The sequence below is a fragment of the Ursus americanus genome, chromosome 7 (genome assembly GCF_024610735.1).
Source record: "Ursus americanus isolate L20-20 chromosome 7, mUrsAme1.1.p, whole genome shotgun sequence".
Lineage (NCBI taxonomy): Eukaryota > Metazoa > Chordata > Mammalia > Carnivora > Ursidae > Ursus > Ursus americanus.
The window spans coordinates 13,789,794-13,810,273 of NC_142133.1; the positions used below are offsets into that span (position 1 = coordinate 13,789,794).

A 20,480-nucleotide genomic window follows, 5' to 3' on the forward strand; every position below is an offset into this window, starting at 1 on the left:
TCCTTGCTGGGGTAAAAAATAAAGAATTTAATGAAAAACAAAAAACAATTTCAGCAAGCTAGGAGTAGAGTAAAACAGTAAAATGAGCCATGATGGTGTTTGGAGAATATTTTAGATTGTGTCGTCAGGAAAGTTCTCTCCGAGTTGACAGTTGGGCTGAGATCTAAATGTCAAGAAGGAGTTAGCTCTGCAACTGGAGGTGTAGAGTTGAGGGTGATTCCAAGAAGAGAAAACAGTAAAAACAAAAGTCCAGAGATGGGGAACAAGCGTGACGTAGTGAGGGAATAGAAAAGACCACTGTGGCCAGCCAGCTGTAAGTGACGATGGAAGAGTTACAGGAAGTAAGGCCCGAGAACTAGACAGGGGTCCGATCGCAGAGCTCTGTACTCAGTTTGGGTGTCCTTCTAAATTCAGTGGGAGTCAGGAGTGACAGGATTTCATTACATTTAAGAAAGATCACCCTAGAGAATGAATTATAGGGAGGCAAAAGTGGAACCGCTAGTTAAGAGGTTATTGTTGTCCTGCAGGCAAGGGATGATGATGACTTCAGCTAGGCTGGTGCCGCTTCAGATGGAGAGATGCGGACTGATTCGGGCTGTATTTGGAGATTGACTTGATGCGGATTTGTTAATGATCCAAAATGGTGTGAGAAAAAGCAGAATCAAGGCTCCGTCATGCAGATATTTTTTTGTTCATGTGAAGAAACAGATTTGTTTCAACTCAAGAACAAACCTGGTGTACTTTTTTAAAATATCAACTATATTGTATGTTGGTGGTGGTTCAGAGCGTGGACTCTGAAGCCAGACAGCCTGGGTTACAATTTGGACAACCTGGGTTCCTTACCTTGGACAAGTTACTCAGCCGTTCTGTGACTCAGTGCCCTCTATAAAATGAGGACAGTAATGTCTACCTCACAAGGGTGTTGCAGAGATTAAATGAATTGAGTGATACAGATGGAGTTAATATAGGCTCAGTGCCTGGTCATATTAAAGAGCCTATAAAGGTTAGCTTTTATTCTTTTAACGGTTTTGCAAGGGTCATTTTGAGTCTACATAATGTTAGCCGTGTGCTGAGTTTATACACTAATCCCTATAAAAGATGCAATTCTACACTTTAATTGTATCTTTGTATTATTTGTTCTTCCTCAAGGGCATTTGTAAATTTTTTTGTTTTCTGCCATTGTGAAAATGTGGAAAAATTGTTCTGTGTAGTTGTATGTTGCTAGCTAAAATCTGCATTAATATTGCATTTGTTTCAGATGCGTTCAGAATATGCTTATCCTGCAGTCTTAGACCAAAGAAATGTCTTGAAAGAGTTATCATGCTAACATACCTCATAGTAGAGCTTTTATGTTCTTGGTGTCTGATGAAGGATAATGTTAATTTTATATCTACAAAATTATAAAATGTACCATGAGAATTTTTTTTTTAATCTGGTCTCTTACAGAAGTGTAATTCATTTAGGTAGAATTTGATACTTGTATTTATAACATAGCAGCACTCAATATTTACTCTTGTGCTAAATTCTTTTGAGAAAAGGATTTTTTCCTTAGGTAATATGGTATATGCATTTTTTATGAATTTATGATACACTTTACCATACCTTGATGTTATCTTCTAGCTACTGTTACACCTCAGTTTTCATCATGCATTGAGTATAGAATTCATGCTTTTTATTTATTATTTTTATTTTATTATTTTTAAATATATATTTATTATGCACATGTATATTTCTTTTTCTTTTTCTTTTTTTTTAAGATTTTATTATTTGCCAGAGAGAGAGAGAGAGAGAACAAGAGCACAAGCAGGGGGAGTGGCAGGCAGAGGGAGAAACAGACTGCCTGCTGAGCAAGGAGCCTGATGTGGGACTCGATCCAGGGACCCTGGGATCATGACCGGAGCTAAAGGCAGATGCTTAACCAACTGAGCCACCCAGGCATAGTAGGACTCACCAATGAGTTTACTTCTTCAAGGAAATGATATAGTAAAATGAACAGGATGTATCTGTTGGGTCTTAATGGCTCAGTCTGTTAGTTTAGGTGATTGTCTCTTTAATATATTTGCAGAGAAAAAAAACCTTTGGGTGTCAACATATCGATATTCATAAAGGTTTAGATTTTTGTGAATTAGAGCTTCCGATTGCTAAAAGAGGATGCACTCTAAAGGAATTTTCCGTGTTGAAATAACATTCATTTAATGGCATTAAATTCATGTAATTTAATTTTATTACATATGTATGTTTTAAAATGGAAAGGGTTCAACATGGTATGTAACAGAGAGTGTCTGTTTCACTCCTGTCTTCCAACTGCTTGATTTCTCTTCTGCATGGTTTCCAGTTCTGTGTACGCTTCCAGGAAAAAAAAAAAACAACTGAATACACATCCTCACTAACACTTGTCTTTTTTTTTTTTTTTTAAAGAAACCTGTAGTGTCATAGTTTATTTATTTATTTTTAAGAATCCTCTACACCCAATGTGGGACTCAAACTCATGAAGCTGAGATCAAGAGTTGCATGATCTTCTCACTGAGCCAGCCAGGTTCCTTTCTTGTCTTTTTGATGTTAGCCATTTTAGCTGGTGTAAAGTGATACTATGATTTTGATTTGCATTTCCCTGATGATGAGTGACATTGAGCATCTTTTCATGTGTCTGTTGGCCATCTGTATGTCTTTGGGAAAAATGTCTATTCAGGTCTTCTATCCATTTTTTAATTTTTTTTTTATTGGTGTTGAGTTGTAGAAGTTCTCTATATATTTTGGACAGTAATCCCTAATGAGACATTTTTATATATTAGGGAAATTAGTTCATGATATGAAATGCAATTTCTTATTTCATAGTGTGCGGTTGTTTTACTTTATGCTTCTTTAGTTTTTTTTTTTTTTTTAATTAAAATAAACACTTACATAGTTTAAAGAACCCAACAGTTCTGTGAGCACCTCTATTTGGAGAAGATTCCCCAAAACCAAACATTTCAAACTCTTACAGCTGTTTCCTTTGGAATTTATCTTTTTTTTTTTTTTAAGATTTTATTTATTTATTTGACAGAGATAGAGACAGCCAGCGAGAGAGGGAACACAAGCAGGGGGAGTGGGAGAGGAAGAAGCAGGCTCAAAGCGGAGGAGCCTGATGTGGGGCTCGATCCCATAACGCTGGGATCACGCCCTGAGCCGAAGGCAGATGCTTAACTGCTGTGCCACCCAGGCGCCCCTGGAATTTATCTTTAAATCTCTAATGTGCTTTTTAATTTTTTTAGAAGATTGATTTATTTATTAGAGAAAGTACAGGGGGTTTAGGGGCAGAGGGAGAGAGAATCCTAAGCAGGCCCCATGCCCAGCACAGAGCCTGACATGTGTTATCTCACAATCCACGAGATAATGACCTGAGCCGAAACCAAGAGTCGGACACTTAACTGATTGAGCCATGCAGGCGCCCGTTTGTTTCTTTCTTTTTTTCTTTTCTTTTCTTTTCTTTTCTTTTCTTTTCTTTTCTTTTCCTTTCTTTTCCTTTCTTTTCTTTTCTTTTCTCTTCTTTTTTTTTCTTTTCTTTCCCCTAGGTCTAGGAATTCTGTATGCCATTACTGAAGGTGAAATGTAACTCTTTCATTCCACTACTCCAACCATACACATATGCATACTCCCCCATACGTCCTCATTTTTTCAAAATAGGATTGCCCCCAGTTGAGACCAGTTGGCATTCTGATTTTTCAGTTTTTGAATTAAACCTTTTTCTCTCTGATAGCTTTGGCTCTTATACTGTCTCCAGTGTTCTGAAATTTTTGATGTACCTTTGTAAATGTCTGTTTCCATCCACTGTGCTTGTGTCAGGATGAGCTCTTTCAGTTTTGAAATTCATGCCCACCCTTCAGTTTGGATATTATTTTTATGAACTGTAGGCATACCTCATATTATTGAGCTTCACAGGTACTGTGATTTTTACAAATCGAGGGTTTGTGGCAACTCTGCATTAATCTGGACTCTCCGCACCAGTTTTTTTTTTGAACATTTGTTCACTTTGTGTCTCTATCATATTTGGTAATTCTTGGAATATTTCAAACTTTCCCATTATTGTAACTGTTATGGTGATCTGTGGTCAGTGATTGTGATTCGTTGAAATCTCAGATAATGGTTAGCATTTTTTAGCAATAATGATTTTTTTTTAAAGATTTTATTTATTTATTTGACAGAGATAGAGACAGCCAGCGAGAGAGGGAACACAAGTAGGGGGAGTGGGAGAGGAAGAAGCAGGCTCCCAACGGAGGAGCCTGATGTGCGGCTCGATCCCAGAACTCTGGGATCACGCCCTGAGCCGAAGGCAGATGCTTAACCGCTGTGCCACCCAGGCGCCCCAGCAATAATGATTTTTACTTATTTATTTGCTCAAGCACTGGGTGGGGGATGCAGAGGGAGAGGAAGACCCTGGGATCATGACCTGATCTGAAAGCAGATGCTTAAGCGACTGAGCTCTTCAGGTGCCCTAGCAATAAAGTTTTGTTATTATTATTTTTTTAAGATTTTATATATTTATTTGACAGATTGAGTGAGCCAGAGAACACAAGTGGGGGGAATGGCAGAGGGAGAAGCAGGCTCTCCGCTGAGCAGGAAGCCCAATGCGGGGCTCGATCCCAGGACCCTGGGATCATGACCTGAGCCACCCAGGCGCCCCTAAAGTATTTTTAAATTATGTTATATACATTGCTTCTTTAGACATGTTGCTGTCGCATACTTAATAGACTACAGCATAGTGTAAACATTTTTATATGCCCTAGGAAACCAAAAAATTCATTTGACTCGCTTTTTTGCGATACTTGCCTTATTGCAGTGGTCTGGACCCAAACCTGCAATATCTCCAAGGTGTGCCTGCCTTTATTCTCTTCAGTTTTCTGTATTCTCTTACTCCCAGTTTTTGGCTCTTGAACCTCCTGGGCTGACCCTCTCCTATTGTACCATCTGTCTTGTGGCTATAATTTCTGGGCACTTCCCTCAACTTTCATTTTCCCAGCTTTCTCTTCGATGATTATGTTTTCACTTTCCAGGAGATCTTTTAGTCCTCTGTTTTATTTTTCCTTTTAATAACATCCTGTTATTTCATGGATTTAGAATCTCTCTTACCTTTCTGAAAGGAGTTCCTTCCTCCTCCTTTTGTGATTAACTTTTCTTTGCCCGGCCTACTCCCTTTCTAGGTTTTTCTTTTCCAAGCTGCCTGTTTCTGCTTGTTTTGGCCCTTCTCTCTTTTATTAGGGAAATTCTTCTATGTCTGGCTATGGACTGTCTGCTTATATTTTAAAGTGGATGTTGAATAGCTGATTGGAAGCTCTGTGTCTGTCTATGGGGTTTGTTGGCTATGGGATTCACTGTGGGGTGATTTGACCTATTTTTTTGAGTATCCTCCAGGGTCAGTACATAAGATCTTTCCTGTAGAACTAGTGAGATTCTAAAGAGTATAAATAAACCTCTTCTCATCTTTATTTAGAGGGTGTACATTTGATTGCGAGTGTTTGGGGAGTTGCATGTCTGAAAAAGGCTAGTGTATCAAACAATAAGTATATAAACTTTTATTTAATTTTATGTTTTCAGGCTAGTTTCCAGCCCTGATCTCTCCCTGGTATTCTCCAGTTCTAAAGGTTCTGTTTTACATTCTTCAGAAGTAAGCTTCCATCTCTTTCTGGGGTGAGGGAGTAGTATTCCTTCATTCAGCTACGCTGACCCAGAGAGGAGAATTCTGGGAAGTCCACATCCTTCTTCCAGTGTACTTTCAATTGGTCCTCTTGGTTCTGCCACTTCCCAGGCTTTGCTTTATCTCCGTGGACTTAAAAGTCCCTCATCATGGTTTTGTGGGATTTCAGAGAGGTGTTCTCCACTGAAATGTTACTCCCTTCTTTAGTCAGCAGTCATTCTTCAAGGCAGACAGTGCCCAGCAACATGGAGAAGCGTTGACTTTCTTTACACAGAGTATATAAAACTAAACTTCTTAAAAAGATAACCATGCCAAATTAGTGACTCCTTCCTTTAAAAAAAAAAAAAAAAAGTAAACTCCATGGGTGAATAACGAAAACATAGTAACAAGCAAGCTTAGTTCTGCTTAATGGTAAATTTAGATAAGAAGACTGCCTTTGGTTTGAATAAAAAAGTTGACATTGAAACTTGGTACCATATGACATAGGCAAATACATTTGGAATGATGTAAATGTTACCATTTAATATAAGGCTTGTGTGTGACACGACTTCCAGGAGTTCTGAAAGGTGATAAATACTTTTGATTGGAGTAGTTTGCAAGATCTCCTAGGAGAGAACATGCTCGACTGAGGTTTTGGTTTTTTTCAAGTTGGAGGAGAGGATATGGTTGTGATCATTTTGGGAGCCTTGGTCAGTAAGCCTACATAAGTTCTCCAACTTTCATTCAGAAAGTGAGAAAACTGGTTAAAATCCTTAATTCATTTACTTAACTTTATTGTACTTGACTTATTTATGTTTTTCTGATACTGCAGGTGAAACACACACTTGCCCAGTGGTACTGAACTATGCATTGTGAGCTGTATTTTGGTCTTACGATGTCATATGATTTTATATTTGTTGGCAGCAGTTGGTAGTTTACTTACTAGTCAGACTCTGACCACATAGAACTTCAGAACAGGAAGAAATGCTCAGTATTGTTTTGTACAGCTTTTTTTTTTCTCCCTAGGAAAACAGATATTTGGTAGAGCCAGGAGTCAAACTCAGTGTTCAGGCATTCTGTTCCTTGTTTCCTTCAGTTCATTGTCTTAAGATGGTATGTTTATTACGTGTGTTGGTATTTTGGGTACAAGTTAATATACTTTTATTTATTATTAGAAAATATTAATTCTTCTACCCCACTACAGATTTCTTGGTTCTTTTGGGACCATTTCGTTTAGTCTTTTGAGATTTAGATATGTGTGTACTCAAACATGTAGATAGTTTTCTGGATTTTCTATTGGATGAAGCTTTCCCAGATTATTTCAATAAATTATGGCACTTGGTCATAATAATCTGCTCTAACAGATGTTCTTATATTTATATGAGAAAATTTCCATGGCCAAACCTTATAGATGATCCCATGAAATGAACTGGTAAAATGACTTTATGACTATCATGTGTGAGCAGACTGTTGCTTCTTTAAAAACAGAAACAGGTCCAAGCAGGTAGGAGTGGCCAGAACTTTTCATTCTCAAGTCTTTTGCCTAAGCCAAAGTTTTTCTTCCCTTTGGGAGACTATGCCTTATTACTACTGCTTCTTGTTATTACTGACTTAAGGGAGACAGAGAACATTCAGTGTGACTTCAAAGCCCTCTCTAGAACATGGGCGTGAGACTTTCCCCCCTTGATTTGGTATAAGATAATCGAGATAAGGTAAGTACTTTTCCAGCTATATTAAAGATAGAGGAAATCCTGGGGCGCCTGGGTGGCTCAGTCGTTAAGCATCTGCCTTTGGCTCAGGGCGTGGTCCTGGAGTTCTGGGATCGAGCCCCACGTCAGGCTCCTCCACTGGGAGCCTGCTTCATTCTCTCCCACTCCCCCTGCTTGTGTTCCCTCTCTCGCTGGCTGTCTCTCTCTGTCAAATAAATAAACAAAATCTTAAAAAAAAAAAAAAAGAGGAAATCCAAAGGAAAATAAGCATATAGTACAATAACCAAATATATAATGTAGTTGATTACTTGTCTTCTGGAATGCACAGTTTCATTCAGATAGTATAAACCCTGGATTGCATTATTGTGGTGGACACCATTTTAACATCCGTTACCCTAGATCCCCACACCTGGATGCTGTCCTCCCTGAAAGTCTTTCTCTGACAGAATGAGGCTCTTCTGTGATGCTGGAATGATTAGTTCAGTTTTGTTTTGTTTTTCTTGGGTGTGGTGTTTCTCTTTTCAGTGTAATACAGTGCATGTCTATATCTTTCATGGAATCTACTTCAGTTCTAGGGAGGATATGGCCTTATGGTAAAGGCCGTGCAATGTATTATTTACTACTTACTGGGAATCGAAGTGTTCCTTTGTTAAACCACTTCTCTCAAACTAGTGTTTAAAAATAATCCTCTAACATTTATGCTAGTACTTGTTTTGGCAGGGAAATAAACATACTATTTTGGGAAGTAGGAGGTATACATAGAGGGACAATTAATTATGCAAAGTAGCATGTACTGAATGGATGGGAAAGAAGTAACTATTAATGAAGTTTAATAGAGTACCATGGAGAAAGGATTTCTGGAAAAGGTAAGACTCAAATCTGACGTTTCTGGAAGGATGTAACTTTGCATCATAGGTGAGGATAGTTGAGGGGGGAGGGCACAATTTTAAAATAATTTAGTGTCCAAATTATGGTAGAATAGTCCTGCTTTTGAATTGAGGCTGTATTAGAATCCGTTATTACAAATGTTTGGTGCAATACTTGTTTTTTCCTTCACTTTTATAAGTTACTTGTTATTTGAAAAAATGAAGCTATATTCTTTGATGACCTATTATTAAGTGTTTCCTACTGTGCTGTCAGTTTTTTTTATAAATGTGAAATGTATTTGGGCTTGATTGTAAACTGAGGGCAGCTTTGAAGTAAGTGTGTCCTTCTTGGAATAAGATTGATGGGAACAAATCAGTCGTAGTCTGTCAGCTAAGGTAAAGGACCTAGAACTTTAAATTCAAAGGAATTTTTTAAAAACAATGCTTCAGATAATTTTTCTTGTTAGAGAGTTTATCATCAAAATAATTGTTAACTAAGTGCACTATATTTAATGCTTTTAGAAATAGCAGTAAATTTTATCCATTGAATCTGGGGTGTTTTGTAATCAGAGACTAGCCATTTTGCTTCTCCAGCAGCTATGAATCCAGTTCAGTCCCTAGACATGTTCAGGTGGAAAGGGAGAAAAACGCCTCTGTCCTATGGATTCATTGGACCTAAGGAGTAGAGGTGATTGTGAATGATCCTAAGTAAGGAATGTAGAATTCTCACTTCCTCACTTGTATTCATCGTCAATGGTATTACCTTGAAATTTACATGTGATTATGTTGATTTTCATATGATAAAGTTTTAATGAAGCTGCTTTAACAAGTGAGGAAGTGACTGTAAAAGATTCCTATAAAAAATTAGATTGATTGTAATTATAATAAAGCACACGCAGGCATACACATAAAAAATGTTAGAACTCCTGATTCCAGTATAAGCGCTCATTCTAGGGTGAAAACTATGATATAATCAGACTGAAATTCAAATGCAAAAAAGTCTGGGATTATCGAAGAAAATTGTTTGAAATACGGATCTATATTATTAGAACTGTACCTTGCCTGAGTGTATAGTGTTGCTTGACATGTAACTAAGTAATAGCATGAAATCATAGCAAGTTAGCAAGGCATTTAAAAATTAGGCATTCTGAGTATAAAAAACCTTTATGAGTTTTTTTTTTTTTCAGAGATGTTTGATAAAGCCATCAACAGAGTACAAAACTGCACTAAATTATAAATGCTTACAAGGCCCTTTGAGGTTTCTTGTTGAGCAGTAAAAGATAGCCATATTACTGGGGAAACACTTGCTTTTTCTGTCTTGGCCAAAATGACGGAAATAACATGGAATGTATGGCAAAAAATTAAAGTGCATTTCTTTGTCATCAAATGCCTTTGAAACATGCATAGTATACAGTGCTGATGTGAAGAAACCAGTATCAGAATAATTATACATTGTAGAAGATGTGCTTTACGATTGACATAACATACTTTCTCCTTAGTGTTTGCTAACTTGTGTTTCAGTAATGACTGTTTTTGGGAGGTGAATAGCAAAAGCAAAGAGATGCTAGGCAAATGTGTATTTTCAACAGTAAATGGGTTCTTTTTTTTTTTTTTTTTTTAAGATTTTATTTATTTATTTGACAGAGAGGCAGCGAGAGAGGGAACACAAGCAGGGGGAGTGGGAGAGGGAGGAGCAGGCTTCTTGCTGAGCTGGGAGCCTGATGCAGGGCTCGATCCCAGAACGCTGGGATCATGACCTGAGCGGAAGGCAGACGCTTAACTGACTGAGCCACCCAGGAGCCCCTGTTTTGTGATTTTTGGTGGAAAAAAGATCATGTATAGTAACTGTCAAATTTGCATACTTTAAGTACTTGGGAATTTTGGTATATATTCTAGGAAAACTCCTACATGGACATGAAGGTGGTTCACAATAGCCCTGTTTTAGAATTCTAAAAAATGAAAAATAACTCAAATATTCATTGATAGTAGAACGGATAAAAATTGTACATGAGCATATAGTGGCATATAGTAAACTATGACTCTGCATCAATGTGGATGAATCTCAGAAATATAGTGGTGAGCCAGAAAAACCAAAAATACTAGAGTAACATATGTTGTACTTCACATCAGCGTATATTGTCAAACATATAAAACTGTGCCTCAAATGGTTAAACTACAAGGGATACTGACGATAAAATTCAGGGTGATAGGTACTTCAGTGGTCTTGACGATGTTCTATTTCTTAAATTGTACAGTGGGACATAGGTGTTCATTTTATTACTCTTTAGCTATATGTATACATTATGTAACTCTCATACCTATGATGCTTCATGTTTAAAAAATTAAACCAGGGGGCGCCTGGGTAGCGCAGTCGTTAAAGCGTCTGCCTTCGGCTCAGGGCGTGATCCTAGCGTGCCAGGATCAAGTCCCACATCGGGCTCCTCCGCTGGGAGCCTGCTTCTTCCTCTCCCACTCCCCCTGCTGTGTTCCCTCTCTCGCTGGCTGTCTCTGTCAAATAAATAAATAAAATCTTTAAAAAAAAAAATTAAATCAGGAGCGCCTGGCTGGCTCAGAAGAGTGTTTGACTTTTGATTTTGGGGTGTTGAGTTTGAGTCCCACATTGGGTGTAAGAGATGACTTAAAAATAAATAAGTAAAACTTAAAAAAATAAAAATAAATCATTAAGGGACAACCCCAACTTTAAAATATCAGTTTGGGACTTTAAAATGACCAGTTTGCAGGGTGCCTGGCTGGCGCATTCGGTACAGCATGCAGCTCTTGATCTCAGGGTTCTAAGTTCGAACCTCACGTTGGGTGTAGAGATTATTTAAGAATAAAATCTTTAGGGGCACCTGGGTGGCTCATTGGTTTACACATCTGACTCTTGATCTCAGGGTCACGAGTTCAAGCCCCACACTGGGCTCTGCGCTGGTTGTGGAGCCTATTTAAATAAATAAATAAAATAAAATCTTTTAAAAAAATGACCTATTTGTGAAAGAATGCAGTCCCTGATAAAGCCAGTAGATGTACTGGTGACCCAACCTCAGTCAGATACTCATTTCCTGGACTTTGAATCTTGAGCAAGTGACTTTAGAAGGAGACAGACAGCAGGTAGGAATCATAGCAGTGAGAGCAGCCGCGGCAAGCAAGGCTGTTCTTGGTGTAACGTGCCAGTATTTGGCTCCTTTGTTTGGTACGGGAGTGGGGGGCAGGTACTCATTTGATGGTTTTCCAAAGCTGGCCTTCCAGGTTCCTTTTGATTCTTAATGTTCCCTGTAGTTTTCTATTGAAGACCCTTTTTTCCTTCTTTATTCCTAACTTAAAAACAAATTTAGATATAGAAATTTCTAAACTATTGTTTTAATCTTTGAAATGAGGAATTCTTGTGAATTTTGAACCTATTTGTTGAAATGTAAAACAGTAGGACCTTAGTTGCAAGAGCATCAAGATGATGGAAATGACAACACATTTTCCCCCACAACTGAAAGATGGAGTTGAAAAGTGGTTTGAGGGGCGCCTGGCTGGCTCATTTGGTGGAGTGTGCAGCTCTTGTTCTTGGGGTTGTGGGTTCCAATACCACGTTGGGGATAGAGATTACTTAAAAAAAAAATAGGGGCACCTGGCTGACTCCGTCGGAAGAGCACGTGACTGTTGGGGTGCCTGGGTGTCTCAGTCGGTTAAGCATCTGCCTTCAGCTCAGGTCATCATCCCATTGTCCTGGGATCGAGTCCCACATCGGGCTCCTTGCTCAGCAGGAGCCTGCTTCTCCCTCTGCCTGCCACTCCCCCTGCTTGTGTGCTCTCCCTCTCCCTCTCTCAAATAAATAATTAAATACATAAATAAAATCTTTTTTAAAATAAACATATTCTATTACATTGCTATCAATACGGAATATCATTTTGTATTATACTTGAATGAAAAGTAATTTTATGTATTTTTAAAATCTTACCTTTCAGTATTCCTTTTTATAAATACTTGTATATGAATATACAGTATATGTAACTCATGAAAAATTATAGAATTGCTCTAATTTATAAATATATTCATGGTGGTTCATCAGGATTTTACAAGTAGAGATACACAGTTTTATTGTAAAGTTGGATTAATGGTCATAGCTGGAAAAGGTAACTCACAAAGATACCTAGACCCAAATGAAAGTCAGTTGACCCAGACTAGTGTCCCTCAGAATGGGATTCTTCAGTTGCCAGCATGCTCTTTGGAATGTCCCCATCCAAGATGTACTGGGGGGAAAATTCTTTGGGTATGTGGATGGGCTGTGGAATCTGCATTTTGAGCAAATAACAAACATTCGATGGTTTTACTGTTTCAAGTACTTGTTCTAGGCACGCTCCATCAACTCATTCTTCACTGCAACCCTGTGAAGTGTAGGCACTATTATCGTGACTCCCATATGACAGAGGGGAGGAGAAGGTAAAAGTGACTAATTAATTCACAGGAGGAATTTGAGGTACAAGTGACTAAGAAACTTACTCAAGGTCACACAGCTAGTGAGTTGTAGGGCCAGGATTGTAGGTGGGAAACTACCAGGACATCTTCATGCTTATTTGGAGAACCACTACTCTGGTCGAAGTCATTTGAAATTGGAAAAGCTTCATTCTAAAATAACAGTGAAGTCAGCAGGGAGAGGGATGCATAGGAGTACTTTACAGTCCTGTGTGTGGATTGTAAGTCTCTGTCAGCACTGAGTGAAAGTTGTCCTCATGCTACTTCTTGGGTTATAAAACTCAGCAATGTTAGGTATGTTCTGTAGCACATCGTTAAAGACATACTGTTTTTAACAGAATCCAAGTAGTAGATTTTAGTCAATCCAAGTAAAGTTTTAAATTTGATACATAGTAAAGCTTTGATAAAATCAAATGTTTGTAGAATGGAGATTTTATGTTTTAAATTTTGGCGTTGTCAGGATCACTGGGGGGAAATATCTTACAATACATGCTTTTGGAGGTTTTTCTGAAATGTATTAAAGTACCTTAATATATAAGAAAAGATGCCACACCATTCTGAATATTCTCATGGTCAGTCTTCTATATTAAACCCTAGAGTTCTCTTACAAATTGAATATTTAAGAAAACTTAACCAGGTTGTGTTTCTTAGTTTTCCTTTCCTGGAACAGTGGTTTTCAACTTACTGCACATCTAAATCACCAGAGAGGCTTAAAAAAAAATACTGATATCTGGGTCTCACCCCTAGAGATTCTGATTTAATTGGTCTGATGATTCTAATGTGCTAGGATTGAGAAACCACTGTTCTAGAATAAGGATGTATGGGGAACTTTTCTTGGTTTCTTTTTTGTTGTCCCAGTAAATTCAGATAATACTGAAAAATATACTTGAGATGGGAGCTACTAGAGAATAGATGAAATATTGTATATAATTCTCTGACAGATTTAAACTTACAACGCTTGACAATTTTTGTTTTCTTTCAGATTCATTATTAAACATGGGTGCATTTTTGGATAAACCCAAAACTGAAAAACATAATGCTCATGGTGCTGGGAATGGTTTACGTTATGGCCTGAGCAGCATGCAAGGATGGAGAGTAGAAATGGAAGATGCGCACACAGCTGTTGTAGGTATTCCTCACGGCCTGGAAGACTGGTCCTTTTTTGCAGTTTATGATGGTCATGCTGGATCTCGAGTAGCAAATTACTGCTCAACACATTTATTAGAACACATCACTAATAATGAAGACTTTAGGGCAGCTGCAAAATCAGGATCTGCTCTTGAGCCCTCCGTGGAAAATGTCAAGAATGGCATCAGAACTGGCTTTTTGAAAATCGATGAATACATGCGTAACTTTTCAGACCTCAGAAACGGAATGGACAGAAGTGGTTCAACTGCGGTGGGGGTCCTGATTTCACCTAAGCATATCTACTTTATCAACTGTGGTGACTCACGTGCTGTTCTGTATAGGAATGGACAAGTCTGCTTTTCTACCCAGGATCACAAACCTTGCAATCCAAGGGAGAAGGAGCGAATCCAAAATGCAGGAGGCAGCGTAATGATTCAACGTGTTAATGGTTCATTAGCAGTGTCTCGTGCTTTGGGGGACTATGATTACAAGTGTGTTGATGGCAAGGGCCCAACAGAACAACTTGTTTCTCCAGAGCCTGAGGTTTATGAAATTTTAAGAGCAGAAGAGGATGAATTTATCATCTTGGCTTGTGATGGGATCTGGGATGTTATGAGTAATGAGGAGCTCTGTGAATTTGTTAAATCTAGGCTTGAGGTATCTGATGACCTGGAAAATGTGTGCAATTGGGTAGTGGACACTTGTTTACATAAGGTATGTAAGTCTTTTTGTTATAATTCAAATACCCTGTTAATTTTGAAAAGGCACAGTAAGTAAAATGAACTAAACTTTAAAATTTTAAAAGCTTTTCATTAGGGACAACCTGTATGCTTTTAAATTATTTTCTTCACCAGAAATGATTTGGGCGGGGGGGGGGGGACATCCTCATTTGCTTCAACCTTCTAGTTTGAAAATTAAGTTTAATAAATTTGTGGCATTTGTTGTCGTTCAAGTACTTTATGGCTTGGTGCTGTGGCTGAGGCATCTATATAGAAATGTGCCTTTTGATTTAAATTCTCAATATTGGCAATAGTGGCCTTATGCCTGATTTTGAAGCAGTTTGATGAACTATGTATATGGTATATTTCTGTAATAAATATACAAAAGTTCAAAAGCTATGTATAATATTAGAAGATATGCCAGAGACCTAGGCTCAGTCAAGTTTTGTAATTTAGATCTGAGCCTCCTAGCACCTAATGTGAAAGCTGAAGTAAAAGTATGAATTGTGTATTTCTTATCATTTAGTAAAAGAAGCTTTCCTAGCAGCAGAATCAGAAAGGAATTTACATGTGGCTCGATATAAGTGATATATGACATGGGAGAGCCGATCTTAACTTTCATAGAAGATACCAGAATTCTTTTCGTATAGATGTTTTTGTCATCACTGATTAAAAATCAAAGACTAGTATAAAATACAATGCTGTCAAGAATTCCTGTGGATCAATAACATTTAGTTTAGTTTTGTAATGTTTCTATGAATCTTGATATAGTAATAGGGAAAGCAAATCCAGACTAACAGATATTTAGCAATTCCCTTGAATGTCTTAAAAGTATTCAGTAGTTTCAAGTGGGTTTTTGACAGTGCCCGTATAGCAGTCAGTTAAAATTTGAGTTACCTGGCCAACGCCTAGAATATGTGAGTATTGTATGACTGATTGAAAAGATAACAAAGCAATACTAACCTTTGGTTACATGAAATAAAGGTTCTGACTTATTTATTCTGTCTAGATTAGAAGTGTTTTGTCTCCCCACCACGTAAATTGCTTTTGGAAGGTACAGACATAGCCAAAAAGTTTCCAAAGAGGGATCTGTGAGTCTGTGGAAATACCCAGGTTTTGGTGAAGTGTCTACTTCTTTTTCATAGAATGGGAAGAGACAACTTCAGATAGACAAAATTTAAGGGCTAGTGTTTCCAACTGGCAGGTTTTTTTCTGAAAGGATTTTACATGATGATTCCTATAGCTTTTCTGTGTTTTTTTTTTTCCTCCTTAAGCATACTGTATACTTTTTTTTTTTTAACTTATCTGGATAAGTTAAGTATGAAAGTATCAATGATTGTCAGTGATCGAGTACTCTCTAAAAATGTCTTCTCCTTGGACTCTAAATGGAGAGATTCTGACCTGCAGCTTTTTGTAACAAAAGCAAGCAGATGGTTTCGCCTGCCTAGCAGATGAAGAAAGCATTTTCCCTGATTATAAAACAAGTATATACTTAGCTATTTAAAAAAAAAATTCAGGTAATCCAGAACATATAAAGAAATATTCAAAAATTTTGCCACTCACCTAAATTGGCTACATTCATTGTGTGGTATGTATCTTTCCAGTCTTTTTTGCCTGCCAGTGAGTATGTATAGTTTTATAAAAACGAAATCATTATACTTGTTATTCTACAGTATAGTATGCTTTTTTTGTTCAATGGTATGTTGTAGAGAGATCACCACGTCTGTAGGTGTCAGTCTAAATCATTTGTCATGGTTGTATAGTATTTTGTTGAAAGAATGGCATGAAGTTTTGAAGGGAATAGCCAAAATCTGTTAGGTCTGTAATTTGGAGTAAAAAAGAAGTTTGTATTGTGGACAAACTGCACTCCCCCTTCCATTGAAAGGATGTTAGTTTTCAGGAATTTTGACTCCACCCTTCTTGAATGGGGTCAAAATGATTCTGGTGATGGATCTTTGCTTGACAGCTTTTATTAGTGATTAAATAGTCCTGTTGATGGTATTAAATATCCTGGATTCCTAGAATCTCAGAAATGGTAAATGATGATAATTCAGGACAAGAGGTTGGAACACATGATTCATTGAATTTTAGTGAAAGTGGGGCACCATGGTTCCTTTCAATGAAGCTGCATTCAAATTGAAGTCAGTTTTTCGTTTTTGTTTTTAATTAGAGTGAGAGTGTGCGCTGGAGGGTGTAGGAGCAGAGGGAGAGGGGGAGAGAATCTCAAGCAGACTCCCCACTGAGCACGGGGCCTGAGGTGGGGTGTGGGGCTCCCTCTCACAGCCCGAGATCATGACCCGAGCTGAAATCAGGAGTTGGATGCTTAGAAGCTTAGTTAACTTTTGTGTTGAAACATAACAGACCTATGAATGTTTTGAACCTTTGTATGTTACTTAACAGATTTAAATACTAAATTTCCTATCCATTTCTGTTTTTCTGACTCCACAATTTATCACTTGTTCGTAGTGTAAAACCAAGGGTTAGCAATGTTATAAAACAATATTATTAAAATAGGGTATGATTGCTCTGAAATTTGAAAAATTGAATACAAAATTTAAAAATCCGTGGAAAGCACTAAATTTTAGCTCAGTGCTTGCGCTTAGCGATTGTTCCATAGGTGCTAGCTACTTCGAGAGGAGAGAGAGAGAGAGTAGATTGATTTTTAAGTAGAGGTTTCCCTGATAATAGATTTAAATGATGTGTTAATATTTTCTAACACTTCTAACGCTTATCATGCCCTAATAGTTTACAAGCACTTTTGTATGTTAACTCATGAAATCTTGGGAGATTGTGATAATCGTCATAATCACAATAGCATCAGTAAATTATTGCTTTCTATGAGCCAAATGCTACTCTAAGCACTTGACACATACCTTAATGCATTTAATTTTCACAACAACTGTAAAAGGTAGTTAGCATTATTATTGCTAATGATAATCTTTCTCAGGATTGCCACTTAGCAATATGAAGCGGTAAGTGTTGGATGATTGTAGTCAGGCATTACTCTCTTAAGATACTTAACTCTAGGAGAGAATAGTCCCTAAGAAAGCAGGCTTCCCATTGTATTGCCAGTGCTAGTAGCATTCTTGGTATTTACGCTAATTTCAGGTTGCATACACTACACGTAACTGCTGTTTGCATAGCCTTTCATAACTTAAAAATAACACTCATTTATCCTCCTAGTAACCTGAGGTGAACGAAGTAAAAATCTATTTGCAATTTGCAAGTAAGGAAATAGAGGTTTGACATTAAAAGATAGTTGTTAAGTTTATTTTGATGAGTGTTGAAACCCATACTGGAGTTCATATTTTCTGATCCAAGTTCGATGTGTCCATTGCCAGTATTTCACAGAGGGTTTGATGAAAATTTTTCCTGAATGGAAATACTAAGAGTTTCCTTTTCTTTTTTCAATAATTACAAGATTAATAAGAACATTTGTGAACAAATCCAAAGATGTTTGTATTTGTGTCCTTTTTAAAAATCTCACCCCCTTAGGCCCTTATATTCTTCCAAGGATATATGCACTGGCTGTATGAATATATATACATATCCACACAATTCTGTGTTTATTCATACAAACATATAGAAGTATAAAAACAGGGTTTTCTTTACCTTTTTTAAAAAATTTTTTGCAGTAGTGGATCATATTATGCATGTTGCTTTGCCACCTGCTTTTTCTTAAATAGTACAGTGTTCCTTTAAATTTTTATTTTTTCTTTTAAAATACTTTTTAATTTTCCTAAATTCAGTTTATATACCACTTATCAGAAGTTTATTTTAAAATATGAGATTGTACCTGATAGTTGGATGAAATTGAGGGAAAATTTCAGCTCACAACCTGAGCTGAAACCAAGAGTCAAGCCCTCCACTGTCTTCAAGCTTTGCTACATTGAATTTTAGGAGGTGGTGGCAAAAGTTTCTCAAGGCCTTTGTGTCTTACTGGCTTATTTTCCAAAGGCAACGCCATTCCAGATTAGTAACACAGCATAGAAAATGTACTCATACAGCCCCCAAAATTGTTTAGCTGTAAACTCAGGAGTTTTTTCCCTTATAGCTTTCAGAAAATATAATTCTGAATAACGCAAAAGTAGACATAGATAGTATTAGAGTAGAGTGTGGCTGGGTAGGGTATGGAGGGGAAGGACTGAATGTAAAAGTACAGTCTGTAGTGTAGCAGTTCGCGAACTTTCTTGGTCCCACGGTGCCCGAGTATCTCAGAATTTTTTCTCAGTGCTACTTAGCCATATTTATACTTAGCAGAAACAAGTATTATACAGTTAGAGCCAAACGTAATGAGTATATATATGTCTTAACAAAATAATACATATACATTGAAGAAAATCTTTTATTTCGTTAAGAAGCTGCAGTTACCGGGCACCTGGGTGGCTCAGTTGGTTGAGTGTCCGACTCTTGGTTTGGGTACAGGTCATGACTCACAGTGGTGGAATCTCTGTGGGATCGAGTCAGCGTGGGGCTGTGTGCTCAGTGGGGAGTCTGCTTGGGATTCTCTTTCTCCCTCTCTGTCCCTTCCTGCCCCCCCCCTCTTTCTTTCTCTCTAAAATAAATAAATCTTAAAAAAAAAAAAAGAGCTATTGCAGTTACATACTGATGAGCTGTGTGTACCTGTTGTTCACTGCACGGCTTCTCAAATCTTGAAATCATTAGGTACGGCCACCCTCATTTCCTGTATCATGTTGATTTTTTTATGGGACTTGCATTTTATCATAGCACCTCTCAAGACCCCGGCTTGGAAAAGAAAGGTTGCCCTTGAAAGAAATGTAGTGTTATCAGATGTTAAAGCTGAGCTACTTCAGCTAGTTCGCAGCGTGTCCACAGATGGGGAGTACCACTCTGTTTCCCCTCATTTTTAAGATCTCTGTGAGTCCACTGTAGCACCCCGAGACTTTTTTTTTCTTAAGATTGATTTATTTTAGAATGAGAGAGGGTGGGGAAGGGGCAGAGGGAGAGGGAGAGAGAATCTTAAGCAGGCTCCGGGCTGAGTGCAGAGCCTTGGAGTGGTGGGTGGGTGCTGCCCAACAACCCCGAGATCACGACCTGAGCTGAAAACAAGAGTCAGTTGCTCAACTGGCCACCCAGAGCCCCTGTGAGAGTCATCTTTATGTAGAAATATAAGAAGCATCATTGGAATCACACATAGCTAAGGTGTAAATGTGAATTATTTCCTTTATTTTTTGATATTTAATCTTCTTGAAACTATATGTCAGTTAATTTCCCAACTGACAAGATGTAATTTTTATAACATAAAAACCTAATGGAAAGTGTGTGTGTGTGTGTGTGTGTGTGTTTGTGTGTGTGTGTATAACTTTAGTGTCTGTGGTATAAAGCTTTTGCCTGACCTGTACTTACATGGTCAATTATGATTCCTGTGGAATGTACTGACTCTTCTGGGGGGTGGGGGGAGGATGCTATTTGGAACCATAGTGTGTTCGTGTGGATATGTATATATATTCATACAGCCAGTGCATATTTTCTAATACAAAGTCATTGTGAAAGTCTTGGTGGATTTCATTAAAGAATGAAATTAGTTTGGACCAGTCCTGATTTTTTGAAATCCTGGTTTGTTTTTTTTTCAGATACGGAGAATCTGGTTATATACTCATGATATTTTTTCCCACTAAAGCATGGGAGTCTGTGGAAAGAGTTATTCTTTTTGAAGCCTTCTTAAGGCCTGACCTCTACTGTTTTCAAGCTTTGCTACATTGAAGTTTAGGAGGTGGTGGCAAAAGTTTTTTCAAGGCCATTGTGTCTTTTTGGCTGTATCATGTGGGTTCCAAAAAGGTGGCAAGTCTGAACCAGACAAATGTCTGCCTAGATTCTGGCCATAATGTTGGAAAAGACTAGAATGCACGTGGCCTTGGCTTTCTTCACTTGTGTTGGCGAACTGCACCATCAGACAAAGTGGCCTACCACCTCCATTGACTTA

At 37.8% G+C, this 20,480-nt stretch overlaps 1 protein-coding gene across 2 annotated transcripts in view; it reads left to right on the plus strand.

The window, feature by feature from the left end:
* The window catches only part of PPM1B (protein phosphatase, Mg2+/Mn2+ dependent 1B), a 74,566-nt gene that overhangs the window by 36,566 nt on the left and 17,520 nt on the right, over nt 1-20,480 (plus strand). For both annotated transcript variants that reach the window (XM_045771833.2, XM_045771834.2), the window contains one exon: nt 13,672-14,531. In XM_045771833.2, the coding sequence (XP_045627789.1) occupies nt 13,686-14,531 (846 nt within the window). In that variant the 5' untranslated portion in view covers nt 13,672-13,685. Of the gene's footprint in view, nt 1-13,671; nt 14,532-20,480 lie in introns of those variants that run through there.